Source organism: Pantherophis guttatus, chromosome 1 (genome assembly GCF_059756535.1).
Source record: "Pantherophis guttatus breed Tessera chromosome 1, ASM5975653v1, whole genome shotgun sequence".
NCBI classification, from domain to species: domain Eukaryota; kingdom Metazoa; phylum Chordata; class Lepidosauria; order Squamata; family Colubridae; genus Pantherophis; species Pantherophis guttatus.
In genome coordinates, this window is record NC_142063.1 from 59,475,916 (window position 1) to 59,498,734 (window position 22,819).

Below are 22,819 nucleotides of genomic sequence, written 5' to 3' on the forward strand. Positions count from 1 at the left end.
TATTCTCTGCAGCATCAGTGTGACCTGAAATATGTAGTGACATCCCCACTTTTCATCTTTAGGGTATAGTAAATAGTTAAAGAGTAGATGTCTCTAACATGTACCTTCAGAATAAATTCTATTAATATTCACTCAAGCATGACAGTCCATGTATATCTGTATTATAGTGTATACTGTATTAGAGCTGACTTGGCGCATACCCATAATACATGGCACATTTTACTTACATTTTTCTGTATTAAAGTACTAAAATTATTAAAGTCGGACCAGGAACAAACAGAGAATAAAAAAACAGACAAGAAAATTTTTCTATAATAGTATGTTTGAAATGCATCTAGTGAATTGAATGAAAGAGATATTTGAGTTTCATATTAGAAATCAGATACAGAGCATACTTTAAGACACAGAAAAAGGACCTAGAACCCACAAACAGTAATAAAAATGCAAATACCCCAAGCAGTTCCCATTTTTCATTAATTGAATCCACTTTTTCAAGGAGATCGCTTGGTAATAAAACACCACTTCTCTTCAGAGCTTCGACTTTACTCAGCAATTCCATCTTTTTGGGATGTCTGATTGACATTTCTACACTGTACCTCTAAAATGAAAAAAAAAGATGAGTTAGCTATAGAAAAATACCTTTAATTAAAATATAATCTTAGAAAGTAAGAGGAACAGAATAACAGAGTTGGAAGGGAGCTTGTAGGTTATCTAGTCCAACCCCCTTCTCAAGCAGCAGACCCTATACCATTTGTGACAGATAGCAGTCCAGTTGCTTCTTGAAAGCTTCCAGTGATGATGTTCTGAAGGCAAACTGTTTCCAGTGGTTGATTGTTCTCATCACCAAAAAAAATTCTCCTTATTTCTAGGTTGAATCTCTCTTTGATCAGTTTCCGTCCATTAGTTCTTATCTGGCCTTCAGGTGCTTTGGAAAATAGGTTGACCACCCCCACTCCTCTCTGTGACAGCCCCTCAAATATTGGAACACTGCTATCATGTCACCCCGGTCCTTCTCTTCACTAGACTAGCCATGCCCAGTTTCTGCAATTGTTCTTCATATGTTTTAGCCTCCAGTCCCCTAATCATTTTTTTTCCTCTTCTCTGCACTCTGGACTGAATATGATCTCACTATTATGTAATTCATGTACTTCTAAATGTCTTTTAAAATTACACCAACAAAATGAGAATAATGAAGACAACTGTGACCTAAAGATTGCTTCCAACTCTGTTTAGTAGGGTCTCTGCATTCGTTTGGTTCCCAATTCTAACTCAAGTTAATGAAAATAATTCACTTATAACAGGAAAAAAATATTTATATAGAACCTTTTTAAAGGTGATGTTTATAAATTTCCTTCTATCTCTCAATTCTTGGGAGAAACATTTTTTCCCCATGTTCCCACATACAAATTGTTTTTTTGGCTGGGATCCAGGGTGTGACTTTATCCTATTCAAGGGCATATGAATCTTAATTGCATTTTAAAATATTTTTACATTTGCCAACAAATCTCAATCCATATCATAATCTGAGTGTATTCACATGTCCCTCTAGCCTTAGTTTATGACTTGGCAAATAATCATTTCCTTTCCACTGGGTCTTCTGAAGAGCAGGCACAGTTGGCCAGGTAACCAGGACAATGTCTTGTCTGGAAGCATATGACTGACTCACTCAACATGGGAATATAGGTCAAATAATTCATGGATAGCTCATTAGCTCAAGCATTGTCTTGAAGTGCCCAGTGGGTACATTTTTCTGTCATGTTTGAAGGCAACTTGACTTTAGAGAGTTTACTGCCTGAGAAACTAAAATTAATGTTTCAGTGAGCATACAAAATATGGTGATATTACTTTGGATCTCATACTTTGTATTGCAGAATCCACAGAAAGCCACTAAATGCCTAGACCGTTCTTATAGCAATCTTCTTCCATTGGTGCTACCCAGATTCCCAGTCATAGCCACCAATTTTGAGAACTGCAATTCTGCCACCACTGGAAGGTATAAACTTGGAAAATCCTGTATCACCTGGTCTTACACTTTGTTTATGCACTGAAGCCATAATAATATCACGTTATGATATCACCATGCAAATGACATACATCAATTGCATTATGATGTAATTCATGTACAACTTATAAAGTGCGGATCACTCATCCTCCCACAGATGTCTTAGCCAATTTGGAAGACTGAAATAAATTTGAGCAAACCACAGGCAGTTTACTTGGCAAAAAAAAACCCAACAACAACAACCTATTACTGGATACTTTTTTTCTCTGTCTCTGTCATACACATACACACAAATGAACATGCACGTACACACACACACACACACACAGGTGCATATGCACATTTTCTTTCTGTTTTAAAGAAACAGTGATAATATGAATTTAGATACTAGTACAAAACACAGTTGTCCAAAAAAAGCATTTTAAAGTGTCATACAAATCAAGCTTGTCTATTAGCAATTTGCACATTTCACGTTAGGCTTTTTTGAAACCTGAAGAATAAAGTTCCTTCTGCTGCCGTTGAAGGAAAAAACTTAAAACCTGAAGAAACTAGAGCAAAGTCAAAGTAGACTAAAGAACATTTGAAACATGGGTGCTTTTCTCAAATCCAAGAACATGATGCCTGACAAAACAAAACAAAAATATAATTGGAGGGTACTTAGCAGAAAACAAGGAAGGTGTGAAATCATTCTTTCAGCTAATAGATCCTCAGTATTTGCATGAATATGTTTGCATATTGTTAATTTCATATTTTAATCTTTCATTTGCACTGCACATGAATATCATTTATATTTTGCCAACTTCAAATATTAGTCATTTGTGGATCACAGAGCAAAATGTTTTAAATTAGATGGTTTAAAGTATTTCTCATTATTAATGAACACAGATCAGATGCCAGTGTATCAAAAATAAGCATGAATATGCATAAGAGGCAACCAATGATTGTCTAGATTTATAAAACAAACTTGTCTTTTCAATATGTGAAAAAGAAAGTAGTAGCTGTTTTTCTTTTTTCTTTTTTAAAAAAATCTGCATTAACAAGAAGTAATCAGGTTTCAAATGATAGGATTGGATCATAAAATATCTAACCTTTTCCCTGGGCTAAAATTGCCAACAAGTATGCTTCTTGGCTCTATATGATTGCCTTTTCAACTGGAAAGGGTGACTAGAGGAGATTACAATCTGCTTTATGTAATCTGATTTCTATTTAAAGATGATATAGCTGAAAAAGATTTACATAATTATTTCTGTAAGTATGCATAATATCAAGAGAAATCCAAGTCTGATTTAGCTAGACAGTGCAATGTACCTGATTTCAATTATTTTGCATTTTTCCTAGAAAGTCGAAAGGAGTTTTCTAATTTTCTGACTATGATTTGGACTTCCCTACTAATATTTTTCACCTGTAATAAACTGGGTTTGTTTCCTTTGGGCTAAAAAGTATTATAGCTGTGTTTTTGAGCTGGTAAAGATTAACATATAAACAAATCAGGCAGCATATGTCTTTTAACAATAATACTCTAGTTATCATAAAGACCTAATGGGTATCATTTAATTTCAGTTCTAAATAAAGTGGTTGCATTATGCAGCATAATACGAAGAGTCCTTGTGACAGATGCTATAAAAGATTATTACATTAAACCAAATAAATAGGTTAGGTTTCTATATGCTTTCTGTCTCTCTCACAGGGTATCATACTGCATAAACTGCGTGATAAAAGAGGCTAATTGCTAGAATATGCATTGTATAGTGGCTGGAAAAGTTATAGGGGGGAAAAACATTTTATCGAAAGATGCACCAGTATGAAAAGAACAGTCAGTATTGTTTCAAGGTAAAGGGCTTAAACTGAAGTTATTTATTTCACTGTGAGAAAAATGCTTACTGTACTGTTGAGCTAAGGTTCTGATAGCACATGATGATTATTTTTTTTTACCCTTCAAACACCTACACTCTGCAAAATTAGCTTCCCAGCTCTATCAGTGCTGCACAACCCTAGTCTAGTAGGAGTCCTTTATCCTGTGGTGAGAAGATAATTTAATCTTCATATTCATTCTACCCTCAGCATTAAGTGAGCAAAGACGGCTGTATTGTGACAGGCTGTGAATGTTATGATATAGATTGCTGTTCAATAGCCAACAATGAGATTAAGAATTTTAAAAGTCACATCATTTCCTCTTTTTTTCCTCCACCATCCAACAATAGCTACAATAAATAAAATGATTTAATATTTTTTTTCTTCATTTCCCCGCAGAAAAAAACCTTACATATTTTTATGGCAAAGTCAGATGTTTATATCTATGGGCCAATAGAAGGGGTTTATTTTGAATCCACTCAAGAGAAAAAGGCAGGCGCATGATGTAAGCTGAGGAATTTTGATTCCCTTCTCTTCCCCTTATTCTTTTTTCTGTCTCCACTTACAATCTTTTAAAGTAATTAAAACCAATACACGTTGGATATCTTGTAAAAAGTTTGTACTAAAAACAGTTCACTGGAACATAATCAGGGAATGTAGAAAAGATTATTAAGAGAATTTTGTGATGAACGTTTCCTAAAGTGTCCAGCTTTTTCTTTAAAAGTGTGTGTGTGTGTGTGTGTGTGTGTGTGTGTGTGTGTGTGTGTGTGTGTGAAATCACACCCCAAAATTCTGTCCAAACAGAGACTGGAACAATGCCTTGAAACAGCATTAATTGTCACCATGGAAACCAGAAGAATAAGCCATTTTGAAACCGGCCTAGAAGGCACTCATTGAGCAACTAAGCATTTTTTTTGTCTCCTTCAGTGTTAAAGAACAAGATGCCTAGTCACTAAGAGGTCAAAGAAAGAAATCATTATGAAAAGATCGTGGATGTCAACTCTGTGGTTAATGATAATAATAACAACAATAATAATTCTGACATTTAATAATAGACCAAGTCTTTATTGCATGCTTTTCATGAAAGAGCTGCATTGGGCACCCCTGCCCCACCCTCGCCCCACAAAAATCAGAATCTAGATTCATATTCTTGCCCTAGAGTGAAATGTTAGGGCAATATTATGCAGCCCTTGGGTCTAAAGCTCCCTGGGAATTTTGTTGTAATAAAACTTCAGAAGAGGAAAGAAAAAAAAAGGAAAGGAAAGGAAAGGGAAAAAAGGCTGCATGATGGAATTCAAAATAATGCTTTAAAAGCACACAGAGAGATTAAGACATCTTTTGTAAGACTTTTGTATGGTGCTTCTGTGGGTTAAAGTGAAAAGAGACCAGACATACCAAACATAGCGAGCTGTGAGTATAAGGGAAAGAAGAATTAAGTCAAGGAATACTTCTCTGTGGTTGAAATATTATTGGGAGTGGGTTCACTTTTTCAGATTTTACATCATTCATTTTAGACTTTGTTTTCATAACAACATAATAATGCCTGTTACTTTAAGGAATTAAACAATGCTTCAAATTTCATTGAAACACTGCAAGTGTTCATAGATTTCTCTCTTGCTAAAGAGTTACTGTATTACCAGATATAAATGCATTTCATGTATGAGCACATACAACACACGTACGTGCACTTCATTTGCAAATAACTCCTTCCTATGAGCTGCACAGAGCCTCTTATTAGGAACACTGCCCTGTGGATACATTCTCCAATTACATTAATAAATGTACATTGCATTAAAACTGATACCTATGCATGACTCAAGTCTTTGCCTGTCATCTGCCTACATACATATACATCCTTTGCTTTCTGGCTAATATTCCTGCTCTTCACGCCTAGGCTTCATGGTGGCCCCTCAGGAAGCCCATGCCTAATGCCATTCATTAATGAACAAAGACTCTTTTTATTCCAAAGCCCAGGGTCCAAAGCTCAGCTGTATACATGCAGAGTGAAGGAATCTGCTAGAGGCCAGGCTACCCCTCACAACAGCTCGTAGGTACCAAGTCTTCCCTAACACCAAAGCAAGACATTTTACAAACAATCCAGAGGCAGGATTATATTCCATATTTCATATAGCTTGCAAGTACAATCAGAATATCTGGTTGGTGTTCAGAATGCATATTTTTGTCTAGCAGCCATTACTTTGTTTAAACTTCTTGCAATCTCCTACTATCAGAGCATGCCAAAAAACTGCACAGAAAAATTATAAAGACTTCTAAAGCTGTCTTTCTAAATGAATAATTAGTTTTCTTATTATTGGGACAAATTTGCTGCTAAGCCTTGGGGAAAAAATTAAAAATTGCAATATGGTTTAAAGTAGCCCGAATTCATACAGCAGATAATTTCCAGGGTTAAGAATTTGTTTTCTTTTTCTCTAAGCTATTGCAATTGCATGATCTAGAAATCATACTACTTTGGCTATATATTGTTAATTGGGCTTATATTGCATTATTTTTTTTAAATATAAATCAAACTCCTATATTAAAATGAATTGAATGTTCCCCAACAGAAGTTCAAAAAGCAATATTTTAAAAAGTGCATTTCATTAAACTTCACTCCAATTATATCACCTTGAAAACTGAAGGAAGAAATCAGTAACTTATTCTTGTAAAGTCTTTTAAGAAAGAATAATAATAAAAAATTGCACAATGTCATTTATGCACAATAAAAAGGCTTAACGAACATGCAAGCGCAAAACAAAAATTCTTTTTGTTTAAATAATTTCAGCAAGGAATGAATACGTTCACTGAGAGTGAGACGGGCAGCACCTATGTCTCTGTGTGTTTGTGTATGTGTGTATATGTGTGTGTGTATGTGCGCACATGCATGCCAGCATTTATGTCTTTCATCTAAGCTCCACACCTCCTCAATTATATCTTTGTCACAGTTCTATGAAAGAAAAACTCTTTTTTAAGAATTTATTTTACCATAATAAAGTAATGTATTTTTAAAAAACCAATTGCTCCACTTTTATGAAATGATATGATCCAAAACATTTAAATTTTGACTGTAACTGTAAAATCTTTTGTGCCCTTTAATGAGTTGATATTAAATATTTAATACTGTTTAGGGCATATCCACTACCACCAAAAACAGTTATATTCCCAGCAGTCCCACTGTTTCAGGCAGAAGGCTTGATTGATCCTCCTAGCCTGAATTGAGTAGAATGAAAAGAAGCAGTTGGAAAATAGCTGCAATCATTTAATGCAGATGACCTCTGACAGGCTCACAGCTCTTCTATCTGAACAGAAAATTTGCATGGGGTCTCTGTGCAGAGGAACAATGTAACCTAAATGGTAGACAATCTTTATTCTAATGAAGTGGGTGTCAAGGTCAATGTAAAACTGCAATGATAAATGGTGCACCACTAGGCAAGAGAAGTTGTGTAGGCATTGTACTGCTTTCACGTTAATTGAAGGCTGAAAATGCATGAGTGAAAGCGTAAGACTCTTCTCACCGTGGTGTGTTAATGCAAAGAAAAAAAAAGTTGTTGTTTTTTTCCTTCAGGACTCTGACCATTGATATGAATCTTATTGCAACAAGGGCAGTAACATAAATACAACTGTTCAGCCAATAGTGGATGAGCGGGAAGGAGTTGTTATTAGGATGCTTTATTTCTAGACTAACAACTTCCACAATCAGAGTGCCAAAAGAATAACAAGTCTCCAGACACCTAATGTAATTCCCATGATCCTTTTGCTATTTAGAAGATCTGTCTTTAATTAGTTTCAAACAAGCAGCCCTTTAGACAACTCCTCATTAGATACCACTCCTCTTGAAATAACTGTATAACCACTATCCCCTTTGCAGTTGTGTTCCAATGTTATTATTTTTCTCTAGGTTCTAAATTTCCTTGTTAGTATACAGTTAATATCTCCAGGTGCCTTTTGTTCAGAATAAAAATTAGACCAGTAAAACTGGGTTTTGTTATGCAAAGGGTGGTATGTCTTAAGTAGGAACTAAACTACAATCAGTTATTGTGGCTTTGTCAAAATGGCAGCGCAACTATAATTACACACTTCATCAGTCAATCAAGCAATTTGTAGAAGGCAGTACATTTTGTCCTGTAAAACAAAAGAGGGTAAGATGCTTTTAAAAAATCCTTAACAGTTTAAGCCTGTTTAAAAGTATATTGCTGCTCACTAATATGCTCATTAAAAGCCAAGAACTCCAGCTTTATTTATTTAAACAAGAAATATATTATCAAATTATCAATATCTTTTCAGTACTTCCAAGGTTTATCACATAAGACATGGAACACTTAATTGAAAGTGATATGTTTTCTTCCATATACAATATACTATTTTGATAGTTTCATTTTATTCTCTTCCAACATTTTAGATCCATTTCTGTTTGACTTTGGAAATTGTTATGGGACAGAATACGCTTCAACTGCTTTGATGGGCAACTTAGCCAGGAGATTGACTGGGGAATTGTGTTACTGCTTCTGTTCACTCTTATGCTTTTTAAACAATCAATCATTAATTTAGAGAAGTAGAATAAGTAGCAGGAACTGAGACCACTCTCACATTGGAGTGCACAAGGGAGAAGGATGGCCAAGTCCATAGTCTCCAGTCAAGTACATTGAGGCAAAGAAACTAAACATGTCAAGAGAGCAAAGAATATGTTTAGGCTTACACACTAAACTAAAGTAAGCTAAAATAAACCTAGCTAAATTAAGCTATGCTAAAACCTAATAAACTTCATCTTATTCTGCTTGCGATTTCATGTATGAAACAACTAGGAAAGATTGTCCAATGAGTTTGGGTGTTTGTTGTTACCAATATGCTTATGATGCTCACCCAAGCTTTTCAGTATAAGTAATGTACTGGATGAAAATGAAGTCTGGATGAAAATGTACTGGATGAAAATGAAGTCTCATCCACAGAGAACTCGATTCTAGACTGTTTCCTTTGAAAAGGAAATCAGGAACAAGAATTTACTTCTGCTTCAAAATATCAACATATTTGTAGATAGAATAACAGAGTTGGAAGGGACCTTGTAGGTCTTCTAGTCCAACCCCCTGCTTAGGCAGGAAACCCTACAAGCACTTCAGACAAATGGTTATCTAATCTCTTCTTAAAAACTTCCAGTGTTGGAGCATTTACAACTTCTGGAGGCAAGTTGTTCCACTAATTAATTGTTCTAACTGTTAGGAAATTTCTGCTTAGTTCTAAGTTTCTTCTCTCCTTGATTAGTTTCCACCCATTGCTTCTTGTTCTATCCTCAGGTGCTTTGGAGAATAGCTTTACTCCCTCTTCTTTGTGGCAACCCCTGAGATATCGGAACACTGCTATCATGTCACCCCTAGTCCTTCTTTTCATAAGACTAGACATATCCCGTTCCAGCAACTGTTCTTTATATGTTTTATCCTCAAGTCCCCTAATCATCTTTGTTGCTCTTCTCTGCACTCTTTCTAGAGTCTCAACATCTTTTTTACATCATGGCGACCAAAACTGGATGCAGTATTTCAAGGGTGGCCTTACCAAGGCGTTATAAAGTGGTATTAACACTTCACATGATCTAGAGTCTATCCCTCTGTTTATGCAGCCTAGAACTATGTTGGCTTTATATTCTAACATTCAGCCCTTTATTGGGATGTTAGATGTTGATAATGGCCAGAGGTACATTTACATATCTAAGGCAAGTATGCCAAGGGCACCCATTTCTCAAGATGCCCAGTCCAATTCCTTGACCTATGTTTTAATTACTTCTTGTCTGAATTACTGTAATACACACTTCTCTCTGTCCTATCATTATCACAAATACATTTGGTGAGAACACGAGAGAAGGACTTCATGCTAGTTGTTCCCAGTCCTTAAAACTCCCTCCCAAAATTGTCCGGATTGAATCCCATCCTAACAAAGACATTTTCATCACAACAGGCTCTTAACGTTTATATTGACATTGCTTCCAAAATCAGAAGGAAAAAAAATTCAAATATCAAATTGATAAAAAAACCCTCAATATATAAAATACACTTTAAAAATTTAATATAAATATTTAAAAATAATACAAGTCAAGCAGGTGTGACCGAATTGCTTGAACATCCTTTAATTTGTTCCTAAATTGATTTATTGCTGAAGTAAGGTGATGAGTTTATTGTTTTAGTAGTATATTAATGAATTTTAATAACTTGCTTATTTTATCTTTATTATTACTTTTTTTTTACTGGAAAGATAGGAAATGCATTGAATAAAATATAAACCATGTTTGCTAAATTCAGATGTTTTAAAATATATACTTATGAACATATAACATTAAGCAGCCCATAGTGGAGTGAGACAGAGGTATATACTTTTTAAGCAAATGCAAGCATGTACACACACAATCCACAAACATACATAGAAGTAATTGTTTATTACAGTAACCCAAGTGGGCAGAAGAAAAAAATCTCAACTGCTATACACACAAACTGTTCGGTGGTGGGCTGCTGCTAGTTGTAACAACCAGTTCTGAAAATGTGAGCTTTGCCTTCCACGCATGCTTGTGGCATCAAAAACACGGTGATATAGGATGGAATAGCATCGGGGGAGTGGGGGGGGCACCTGCGGGTCAAACTACCGGTTTGCATGAACCGGTTCAAACCAGCAGCAGCCCACCTCTGAAACTGTTCATAAACTTCAATATTGCTCTGATTTCATTCAACAAGTTACCTTCACAAACTTTTAATAATATTTTTTCAAATACTTCTCATGGCAATCATTAAACCACATATCTACCAATAATGAGAATTTATGGGTTCCTATTAATATCTAGGAAGAGTCATAAAGACTAATTAATGAATTATTCATATTTGTGGATACAAGCAGTTGAATGAGGGCTGGAAGATAGTGGGTTGCTCAAGAATGTCACTTAGTGCATTTGAACGAAAGTTATCTCAGCTCATTTTGCATATCTGATTTTAAAATCTAACAGGACCTAACAGAAAACACATTCATTCATTTCTAAAATATTTGCCTCTGAGTAAATTCTAGTTGTACTGCCTAGTGCCTCATATTTAGCAATTTCTTCATGGAACAATGCTTTTGCATACCGAATAAATTTTCCTGATGCCACCATCAAGAGAATGCAGTTCGATATATTGAGAAAAAAATACTGTATAGGCAAATGTTACTGATGAAACTGTTAAAAAAACTGTACAGCTTCATCTGTGTGTGATTTGTCAGGTCTGAAGCTTTGACGTGCCCAGGGGGCAGACCCCAGCGGGGGGTAGGCTGCAGAGCTAAATAGCTGTGAAAGAAGTCTTAATGTAGGATGGAATTCAAACTAACCTTGACATGACCTCAGGAAAAATATGCAAAAAGTAAAATGAATGCACTCTGCAAGATACATCCTAATTTTGTGGCCAGGCTGGTTAGTTTCACAAACATAACCAAGGCTTTAAAAGCAAAATAAAATATGAGACAAGGAGGAAGCAGGAATTCAGGGAAAACTTAAGCAGGCATGATGTGATTCAATGAAGGCATGTGAACAATTTGGAAGCAATCCAAATAAAAACCAACACTGAACAATATTGTTGTCAGCCTGCCTATTCAGGGAAAAAAAATTTTTTAGGTTGAATATAAATGACACAAAGCCAAGATTACATCATTGCATTACAAAGTCTGATGTGACTTTTAGCTGAATAGGTCTCATGGATCTACTAGTTGATGGTAGTTATTCAGCAACTTGATTTTTAAAATGTTTTCTTTCCATTATATTTTTAACCAGATTTCTCGAACTACTGTTTTATTCTGGATACTGTCCGCTTGAAGCAAATGAAATTCCTATATTGTCTTTATTTCATTTTATATATCTTTGCTCATTTTTGAACAAAGCAAAAATAAATTTATCTGAACTAAAAACATTTTGGAACTTTGAAAATGGGTCATAAGTAGCTTTGGGGAGGTTGTTTGTAACTTTGAATGATTGCTAAGTGACTGTCATTAAACAAGGACTACCTTTATAAATTATTTATCTGCTAACATTATATATAGATACATCATATATGTGATATATGATATGTAATGTATTTGTGTCTATGTAAAGATAGACACAAAGATATCTTCGAGACCGCCTGCTGCTACCGACGGCCTCCAATCGACCTGTGCGTTCCCACAGAGAGGGCCTCCTCAGGGTGCCATCAGCCAAACAATGTAGCTGGTGACCCCCAGGGGGAGGCCCTTTTCTGTGGAGGCACCCACCCTCTGGAACCAACTGCCCCCAGAGATAAGGAGAATCCAAGACCTCGGTGCCTTCCGCCGTGCCCTTAAAACCTTCTTTTTTCAGCAAGCCGGGCTGGCTTAACTTTTTAAAATGTTTTAAATTGGTTTGTTATCGTTTTTAAATTACGGGGCCAAATTTATATATATTCTTTTAATACTATTTTAATTGTTTGTAATTTATGTTTTTATTCGGCTGTACACCACCCTGAGTCCTCAGGGAGAAGGGCGGTATATAAATTGGATATGAAAAAAATAAAAATAAAATAAAGGTAAAGGTGAAGGTAAAGGTTCTCGCACATATGTGCTGTCGTTCCCGACTCTAGGGGGGCAGTGCTCATCTCCGTTTCAAAGCCGAAGAGCCAGCGCTATCCGATGAAATCTCCGTGGTCATGTGGCTGGCATAACTAAATGCCAAAGGCACACGGAACGCTGTGTCTATGTACACATAGCCAAATACCAGTATTTGACTTCCTACACCACAATCATTACTGTACCTTCCCATTTTTTAATATCAAGCAAACTTGGGAAAGTACTTATGTGGAGGAAAGTAATGATTTAACTTTTATCCAGTATTGCAAGTTTGGAAATATATGGTAGAAAGAATATGCCTTTCTGCTCAGGTGAATTCTGCCAAGAAACAGTATCTGTAACTGTAGATGTATGAAGTCAAAGTTATTTTCTTTATGCATTTTCCGAAGTGTCATTTCAGCAAACATCTCAGGTAGCTGTGCTGGTCCATTACAATAAAAGAATCAAGTAATGATCGGTAGAGATAAATGCATTGTCAATGATTCAGTGGTTCTCTCATATTTTAAACTATTCCTTCATGAATCACAAATTATGCCTCCACTATTGGCACAAATTTAAAGCATCACATAGGTTTTCCAGTTTCTTATTTTTTATATATGTTAGTTTATAATATGGCCAGGTTGTCTGTTTATATTTCAAATCCGTTTTCTTCTCACCCTTACCAACAATCATACATTCATATAAATTGGACAGGAGGGGCACAATAGTGCAGAAAAAGTGCAAAAGCAATTTAAGTTCTCAGAGGATCGAATTGTTGGATTCCACAAATCTTTGTGTTTGTATTAATTTATTGGAAACATTACAAGGAAACAGTATTACCTCTATTTTTCAACCATTACACAGGCTAGTTTTGCATGTTTCAAGCACATATACAAAATTCCCTATACCTTATTCAAATTACCTGCATACATTTGCATGGCTTATGTAAATTTAAATTTTTCTTAACACAATTGCTGGGCAAGGGAGAAAGGAACATCTCTAACGGAGAAACCAATAAAATAAACATACAGCCATGCTAGCCCATGGATCTGGTTCAATTGATATATAAGTATTTAGACTTCCTTCAAGGCAAAATTATTTTATTTTCTTGACAGATCTTTGTGATACCATGTCTGCACAGAAAGCTATGGAATGACTTATTCCTGATACATTAGCAGCTCTATGAAATATAACAATATTAAAACACAGTTTTTCTTATAGTTATAATTGTGCCGGAGTATTGGTATGCAAAGGAATTCTCCAAACATTCAACCAAAACCTTCAATTAAAGGCCTTTAAATGCTAAATTCAAAATTTTGATATGGATTTTCCCAAAGGAATTACCCAAGATTAACTGAAAAAAGTGCAATGTCACTGCTGAAAAATGACTACAGTGTTACATGTAGATTACATTCTGACCCGTTGAATCAAATCCCAGGATACCTTGCAGCTATATTGGAAACCAAGGTTCTAACAGTGTCATTTAGAGCCCATTGCAGTGAAGCCTTCCATACTTGCAAAATTTCTCATATAGGTGGATGTGGCCAGTTACAAAATACACATTTATTCATAAGCCCAGCCAGACAGGCTGCTCCCTGAGTACCCCCTAGCCACCCAGTTTGTTAGTACATATTCCAATTTATTTTTTCTTTCTTTTGAAATGGACCCATTCTAAAATATACGACTGCAGCCCGTTTACATTTTCTAAGCATGCCATGAGATCTATATGGGACTCTAATTATTATTGTAAAATTATTGTTTGGAGAACTGTCTAATCCCACCTCTGGCTGGCCCTGCCCACCCCACCCCTCTCAGGAGTCCCCCCACAGCCTGTTTTGGCTTCTAGGTTGGTGCAAGAGGTCTTCCAGGCCCAAAACAGGGCACAGGGGGCATTGTGCAGCCCCTGTGCCCCATTTTGGCTTCCAGGGTGGTGCCTTCCAGGCACAAAACGGGGCACAGGGGCATCACATAGCCCCCCCAGCCCATTTTGGCTTTCAAATTTTTTTGCTGTATGAAGAATCAAATACTCAGTCATTATAATTATATATTCCTCATTTACAAAAATCATATCAAAATTTAGAATGAAATCCACTGGGAGCCATCTCATATAACACTGGCTCTGAGTCCCTCTAATCAAAAAGTGTTTATCGATAGAAGAGTATATTTGTAGTTTAGGGTTGAACTATGGGTTCCTTGGTGCTCTCTGAGCTTGATGGTTTTCTTGCAGATGTTTCATTATCAAACTAGGTAACATCATCAGTATTAGAAAGGAATGGAGTTTGCTCTTATTTTCATATACAAATGACTTACCCTGTCAGTGTTGATCAGTTGCTTCACAAAAAGTGTTTTGATTGGTGCTGGGCAGAGGTGGGATTCACTTACCTTCCCTAACGGTTTGCAAATGTGAGTTTGCACGTGCCACCTCTGTACATATGGATGGCCTTCTGCGAATGCGCAGTAGTCGCACATTACGTCTGGGCAGATGGGCAGAGCTTCCGCAGTTGCCGCTACTGGTTTGCGCGATCTGGAGAGAACTAGCTGAATTCCACCACTAGTACCAGGCTGTGGTGGGTTTCAAAAATTTTTACTACCAGTTCTGTGGGTGTGCCTTGGTGGACGTGGTAGGGGAAGGATACTGTAAAATCTCCATTCCCACCCCACTCCAGGAGAAGGATACTGTAAAATCTCCATTCCCACTCCACTCCAAAATCCCTATTTCCTCCCGATCAGCTGAGACTTGGGAGGCAGAGAATAGACGGGGATTTTTACTACCGGTTCTCCGAACTACCCAAAATTCCTACTACCGATTCTCCAGAACTGGTCAGGACCTGCTGAAATCCACCTCTGGGGCCAGGTCTCTACAGCCTTAGGCAGAGAAGGGCTATTCTGCACCCCTCCCTCAAATGTTCTTTAAAATATAGTTTCCCAGCATTCCTTTAGGAACCTCCAACATGCAAACTATGGTTACTCATCCTAAAATGAATCCTTTTTACCTGGAGTTTCAAAATTTGCTGTTTGCTGGGGAGGTGTGTAGCTAAAAGTCAGTCTATATTTAGTGTACATCTGACTTTGGAGATATTTCTTCATAACTAAATAAAAGTGTATTTTCTGTGCAGTTCACACCCCTTGCTTGCTGGATCTGGATGTCACAAAGCAAAGCCCACATTTTGTAATTAACCCCCACGCCCCGTTTTGGATGGCAGAGTGCTGCAGGAGGTTGAGTGGTGGTCCGCCTTAGCCACGCCCACCTGGCCACACCCACCCACCCAGTCATTAGGGCAGAGAGCCAGTTGTTCCCACCACTGTTGCTAGGTGTCTTATTTCCCCATTAAGTGAGCTGAGAAAATCAGCCTAAATCACATTATTTTAGACTGATATCCTCCACAATTGAAGAAATTACACTGAAATCTGCAAAACTGCACTGTACAAGATTACACAGTCAGATTTTTTCAGTCAGATTTATAGTATAAAGTATTAATGTGTCCAACATTTAAAAAAATGAAAGCAAGATAGAAATATTTCAAAGAAACTACAGTATTTTAATAGCTTACCCTGATAATACTGTGAGCCTATTAAATGTAATTTTTCAGGCCACAGTGATTGGCATTAGATACTGACATTTGAGGAATTGCTATTATATTGATTTTGTTCTTTGCATTTTATCTAATCAGCTGAACAAAGTGATACTGGCAGAAGTTAGGTGTCATTGGGTAAAGCAATTAAGTACTTAAGTAAAAAGCTAGCATATTTAAGCCATGTCATAATCTTTAAAAATCTTTTTCTGAATTCAATTTTCTACCATTGATTCAACAACAGATAACTTCCATGGATAGGAGATTGATGTAAATTTAGAAGGACCATAGAGCCTGAAGTTAACATTGCAAACTCTATAATGTGACACCCACAAAGAAATTCCACTAGGCAATAGACAGTTGTATTGTATAAGTACTATTGCATTATGAAAGTTTTAAAAAGCCAGACCAGAACTATACAATACACAATGCAGTGTGGGAGGCCACCTGGTGGTCAAATGAATAATTAATTTGAAAGACAAGCAAAATATTGTCAGCTTTGAAGCATCAAAAGTTTATATATTATAACTGAAACAAGCATTTAAGGAACAAATCCTTTTAATCAGCTGATCATCTTCCAAAACTATAGCAAGAAATCAGATTTTCTATACAAATTATACAATGTCCAAAATCATTCCCCACTTGTTAGATTTTCTTTGGTTGAACAGTGATTCACCAAGTAAGGGTATATTTTTAAGGATACTGAATCATTTCTTTTATGTAAAAGAATTTACAAAAATAGAGAAGGTATTAATTATATTAGTGATGCTGACCTACTTCTGGAAACAACTCTGGGAAAGCTAGTCTGATATTAATAGTGATAGACGAGGGAATCCAACTCCATTTTCCTTACTTCTGCATAACAAGCTTCAATTGCAAAAATTCTCATTTCTGAAAAGAATTTAAAGTAGTTTTTCATTATAGTTGGCATCTCTAATCATCATCATCAAAATCTAGAAAAGTCTTTAGGAAGAAAACGATTTAATAAAAGAACTCCTTTATTGGGTATTATTTCACTAAACTAAGATATGTGAGGATTTGTTTGTTATTTCTAACTTGCAGTCCAAGTTTGTGATAAAGAAATAAAAGTTTTTACCCAAGTATTTATTGCCTGGGAATTCTACAAATGATAGTATCAACAGATGTCAAGGCATCGGGTCAAAAGGGGGCCGTTTAAAATATAATTTTATTCTTATTGTTGCATTTCTGTATTTTCTTTTGAATCTGATACTGTTTTAAGTAGTCACTAAATACTCTCTTTTCAGTTTTAAGTACAAAAGGATATACCTATATATACTAAAACTGTCATGTCTCTTTGTTTGTTACCTTCAATTCAGTGAAAATAGAAGGTATAGGGCAACAATGATTGAATCAAGACAAATCAAATGGCTGTCTTACAGTATATTGGGACCATGGTAATGAAATTTAGGAAAGTTATGGCTGCTTCCAAGAAATCAGGAAGTTGCATGGTTCAAGAGTAGATGAGAGGGCCGTTTCCCTCTTTCCTACTTCTATCTGGCCTCTGTCCCCAATCAGCTGGTGACTAGGCATGGCAAGTGGGTAGTGATTGCCTGCTTTGGAACCAAGGCTGAATTTTAACATTTCTTAATGGCAGTGGGCAGCGAAAGAAGGATGAGGGAGCAATTGGATGCCTGCTTGCGAGGTAGGGCTAGCTGGAGCATGCCAACAGTCGACAGGCTTCTTCCTTCCTGGGGGCACTTGGGAACATATCAGGATGCGGAGCGTGGGTGCAGTTTTTTTCACATTTCACTGCTCTGTTTGTTTGCCCTTCCCAAGTAAAGTGGTAGGCAGTTCTGCAGTTCAGTCAAGGAGGAAGAAGAATGATTTTAAATGTTTCTTGCTAGCTTCCCAAAAGCAACATCAATGGAGAAGTCAGGAAGTTGGAAGTCACTGCCACTGATTTTTTGCCTGCCAGTAATCATTTTGTTTCTCTGTTTAGGGAAGGAAATATTTCTGAAAGAATGACCCAAAAGTTCACAGGTTGTTTAGTAGTCACATAAAATGCTTAATATGCAACCAGCTTACTTTACCCTAGTAAGCACACCATGGTTCATTTTGTATTAGGATAGGTGCATGTGGGGAGGGAGGAATATAACCTCATAACAAATCAATTTCTTTCTAAAAGTTCCAGCATCCTTCTATCCATTCACTCAAGACTAGATGCATAGATTAGCTGCATGTACATGAACTTCAATTTGTGATTGGCATTGACTTGATGTTCTTTGCATATGTGTTGTTCACATGCCAGGATGGCTGACAATAGCACTTAGCATATTTCATGCAATTGATATCTGAAATATCAAACATGTCATGATTTTCAGATGGCAAACTTTGCTTAATGAACTTATCATGGAGCAAGGCTGACTGAGTTCTATGGGACTTTATTGCTGAATAGACATTTATAGGTTGTATCTTGAACAACGGATTTAGATTATCTCCATGGAGATCTCACTTTCACAAACAAACACTGATTCAATGAAATATCACATAAACAAACACTTATTCAATGAAATATCATTTTGCTGAAAATGACACACTGTCAAGAAGGTCAAACAAATCCATCCCATTACACAAAAAAAGGTAGTTTGGAGGTTTTCAGCAAGAAGAGCTGAAATCAGTTAGTCTTTTTTCTTCTCATTGAATAATAAAGCTTATTTTTACTTAACAATCTGAGAGAAAAAAACATGTCTTTGTTTTCTTGTATTCAAACACAAATATAGTATGAAACACAATGAAACCATTGGGACTAGGAATTTTTTTTCAAAGTTGATCTTTATCTAAACTATTTACCCTCGTCTTGCTATGTTATTATTATTATAGCAACTTGTAAAATTTAAGAACATTTCAATCAAGCCTTTCTACACTTTCTAGAAGCAAATAAAATTGAAAAAAGGAGCATTAGCAAACCAGATGATTTCAGAAATAGGGTATGTCCTCCATCTGATACTCAATGGCATAACTTCTGAACATGTCACTAATAGCTACTGATAGATGTGTCTACTATAAATTAGACTAATCACCTTTTAGAGTTATCTAATGTAATTGTGACTGCCAATTCTTGTAATACAATTTAATCTTTATATTGTAAAGATTAAAAAATACAACAGTGGAATGTGGAACGTGGAAGATAGAATCCAGTAAGCAAGTCATGAACGATTCATGAAGAATTTGGGTAACCAAAAAGTAACCACCTTGGCCCTCTTTAATTCTTTCCTCTCTATTTCTGTTTTATTTTCTACATATACTGTATGTTACCATGTAGTCAGGACCATGCTTCTTGATTAGAAGATATTCACACAAGGATTAATCAAGGAAAAGGAGCATCATACATTATCACTGGTAAAACAGAGGAGAAAGGAGGAGAGAAGAATAAATTAGGCCATTCTAGGGCTTTTCTTCCCACATCTTCCTAATCACCTCTCCTCACTCACTGCCTTCCAATCATCTAACATTCATGCACAGAATCTTTCCTTTTGCATTGTAGACAAACGCAAAGCTTGATACACATTCTAAGTAGAGGTGCACAGGCTACATCCGTGCTGACAATGGATAGGAGGTCATGCATTGCCATTCTCGACAATTATCATAATCGTCTTGAATTACATTTGTCTGTATTTGGATTCATATTCTGCCTTTCTTCTTGGATCTCAATGTAGCATACATACCAGTACTTTAACCAATTTTTCTCCACAACAATCTTCTGAGGTAGATTGAGTTGAGAATTAGTGATGGACCACAAAGTCTCTTTGTTCCTATATAATCCTGCTCAGGATAAATATGTGTAACAAAAGTAAAGTGTGTATACCAGTGGTGAAATCCAATTTTTTTTACTACCAGTTCTGTGGGCGTGGCTTGGTGGGCGTGGTGTATCTTAGTGGGCGTGGCTTGGTGGGGTGGCAGGGCAAAGATACTGCAAAATCTCCATTCCCACCCCGCTCCAGGGGAAGGATACTGCAAAATCCCCATTCCCTCCCCACTCTGGGGCCAGCCAGAGGTGGTATTTGCCGATTCTCCGAACTGCTCAAAATTTCCGCTACCGGTTCTCCAAACTGCTCAAAATTTCCACTACGTTCTCCAGAACCTGTCAGAACCTGCTGGATTTCACCCCTGGTATATACTGAAAAAGTAAACATGAGAGTAACAGAATTCTCTCTGATATTTCAAATACCCTTTTTTCACTTTTATGAAAAACAATCACGATCTGTATTTAGGTCTTTATCAGAGGAAGTGGCTGTTTAATGTGCAACACAACCTCTGGTACAGTGTTACAGGTTGAAGTCATATTTTATAAAAAGCTAAAGGCTGCAATTTTTGCCATTTAGGTTAAAAGTTTATTAGCAAACCATAATCAGTATCCTGATTGCAATTAAACAAGGCTCCCAAATGGGTCAACATGCTTAAGTGCGATCTGCAATCATTTAGATTTTAACATGATGGTTATTACTTATTACCAGGATGCACAATGAGATATTGATTACTTTTAACCTTTAGATCTAAGGATTCAGGAAAGGTCAAGGCAGTAGAGCAGCCTACCTTTCCCGTCTAGTAAACTTATGGCCTTTAACAGAATTCTAATGATTCTACTTGGCAAGGCAGATCTGAAATTAGTTTATTCTCTTGGCAGACAGCTACCATGATCTATTTTGAAAAGTCTGCATGGATAGCATATTTTATACTTTTCTGCTGGCTCTTGGACTTGTTGAGAATATGCAGGGGCTGTCTGATTAACTTCAGCTTCTGTTAATGTTAACTTTAGAAACCACCCTCAACCAGTGGGATAGAGGGGAGTAACCATGCCAGTAAATAAGAAGAAATGTTGCCAATCTTCTTGTTTGTGGGGAAAATATTTTTGCAGATTAAAAAGGGTACGGCTTACACATAGAGTGATACACACAGAGATGATAAACAGTTGGGATGAATAAATGTATACAAAATTCCCTCAGCCTTCCTGGATCTGTTAAAATACTGTCTACCCATTTGTAAATTGGTAAAATTAAAACTACACTCACTGCTGGCTTCACTAAGCATGTAAGCTTTTTTGTCCTCCTAATTAGAATAAAATCATCTCTTTGGACAAAGCTTTTATTCAAGATGAAATGATACAGGGAGGGCATTTGTTGAGCTACCAGCTTTCTTTCACTTTGCTAACATTTGGAATGGCTTCGTGCATTTATACCCACAAACAGAACAGAACTCAGACTTCAGTTCCAGAAGAATTATGGGCAGGAGAAAACATATAACTGTTGTGTTACATTAATTTGCAGAACACTTGGCATTATCACTGCCAAGTAGTCAAATTGTTCCAGGTTGTTCCGGAAGGTTGTTATTAATAGCATGTTTTCTGAGGAAAGTTCTGTCTACTTTTGGAACTGCATTTCTGTTGCCAAGGAAACTCCTTAAGCACAGCATTCTCCGGGCACACTGCTGCTTTTGTTTGCCCGTATCCTATTCATATCATCTAAGTAAGCACTTTACGCATACTTCAGGCTGCAGTTTCAAACACTGAAGTATTATAGCTTCTGTTCACTGTTCTCTTCAAATATATTTCACCTCCTCCACGTTCAGTTTCCCAAATTATTTTAAGTTTATTTCCAACTATAAAACAGAGAACTCGTCCATTCCCCCGCACTTCACTACCACAACACATTTTTCCATGCATTTGAATTATAGCTTCATGAGTTATAACATTACTCTTTAAGTGTTAATTATCTTTTCACTCTGAAATTAATGTAGTCATTTCCTACTGATTTCAGCCTACACTGTTATTGGAGCACAGAGCAAAACATGTCATTGAATTCTAAGCCAGAATTGTTGTTGTGATTAATCCTGGTCACATGGACCATCTCTGCCAAAAGGAGATCACTGAAGAAAGGTGACAAAGACAGTGATTTCCTGTCAGCAAAGACTACGACAGGGGCTGTCTAGAAGTGATGCAAATGAGGGAAACATTCACCATGGTTTGTTTGATCCACTTCAGGACACAGCATCGCACAGAGCTGGGAAAGAGGCACATGGAGCAGCAGCACACCCAGAGGAGAAAATGAGCTGTACCTTCAGAAGCATAGAAATGTATTCTCATACATTTTACTAGTGAAAAGAAGAGACATAATTTGCCCACAAATGATTGCCGCCTTAAGCATGTGATGCATCACTACAGGCTCATTCCTGTAGAAGTAATAGATTTAATTCAGCAATAATCTATCCTGGACTACTTAGCAACGTATGTGATTGTACTACAAGTTAAAATATGATAGGAACAAGGTTCTCAGAAGTGTTTATTTTTGGTTGTTGTTGGTGAATCCAATCTACTCATCAACCTTCTGGTGCATTCAGACCAGCATATTTAATGGACAAATAATAAAGTAATACACTAAAACATTGTCCCATCTATTCAGGAAATACGTCTGTTGGGACCAAGAAGAAGGACCTTCTCTGTAGTGGCTCCCTCCCTGTGGAACATCTTTTCCCCAGAGATAACATTGGCCTACACCTTGTTACTTTTCCAAAAAGCCCAGAAGACATGGTTCTGTCTGGGGACCCAGTTGATATGGAGCCCTTCAAGTGGTTTGTTGAATTATGTCTGTCACCACCACAGAGGGGAAGAGGTGGAATTGTGTGTGTGTGTTTGTGTGTGTAAATTATTATACAACCCCCAGAGTCATCATGTGTGAGTTGGGTACCCATATAAATTTGTTTAATAAATTAATTAATATAATTATAATTAATACAATTTGCTTTTACCAGGGAGGAAACTTCTTAGAATACAGTGCAATTATGTATCTGCCATCAATAAAAGAAGTTAGGTAACAAACAAGGATAAAAT

The 22,819-nt window shown here is 36.6% G+C and overlaps 1 protein-coding gene across 4 annotated transcripts in view; it reads right to left on the reverse strand.

The window, feature by feature from the left end:
* The window catches only part of AKAP6 (A-kinase anchoring protein 6), a 260,229-nt gene that overhangs the window by 53,385 nt on the left and 184,025 nt on the right, over nt 1-22,819 (reverse strand). For all 4 annotated transcript variants that reach the window (XM_034417989.3, XM_034417990.3, XM_034417988.3 and 1 more), the window contains one exon: nt 452-598. In XM_034417989.3, the coding sequence (XP_034273880.3) occupies nt 452-598 (147 nt within the window). The remainder of the gene's footprint in view (nt 1-451; nt 599-22,819) is intronic.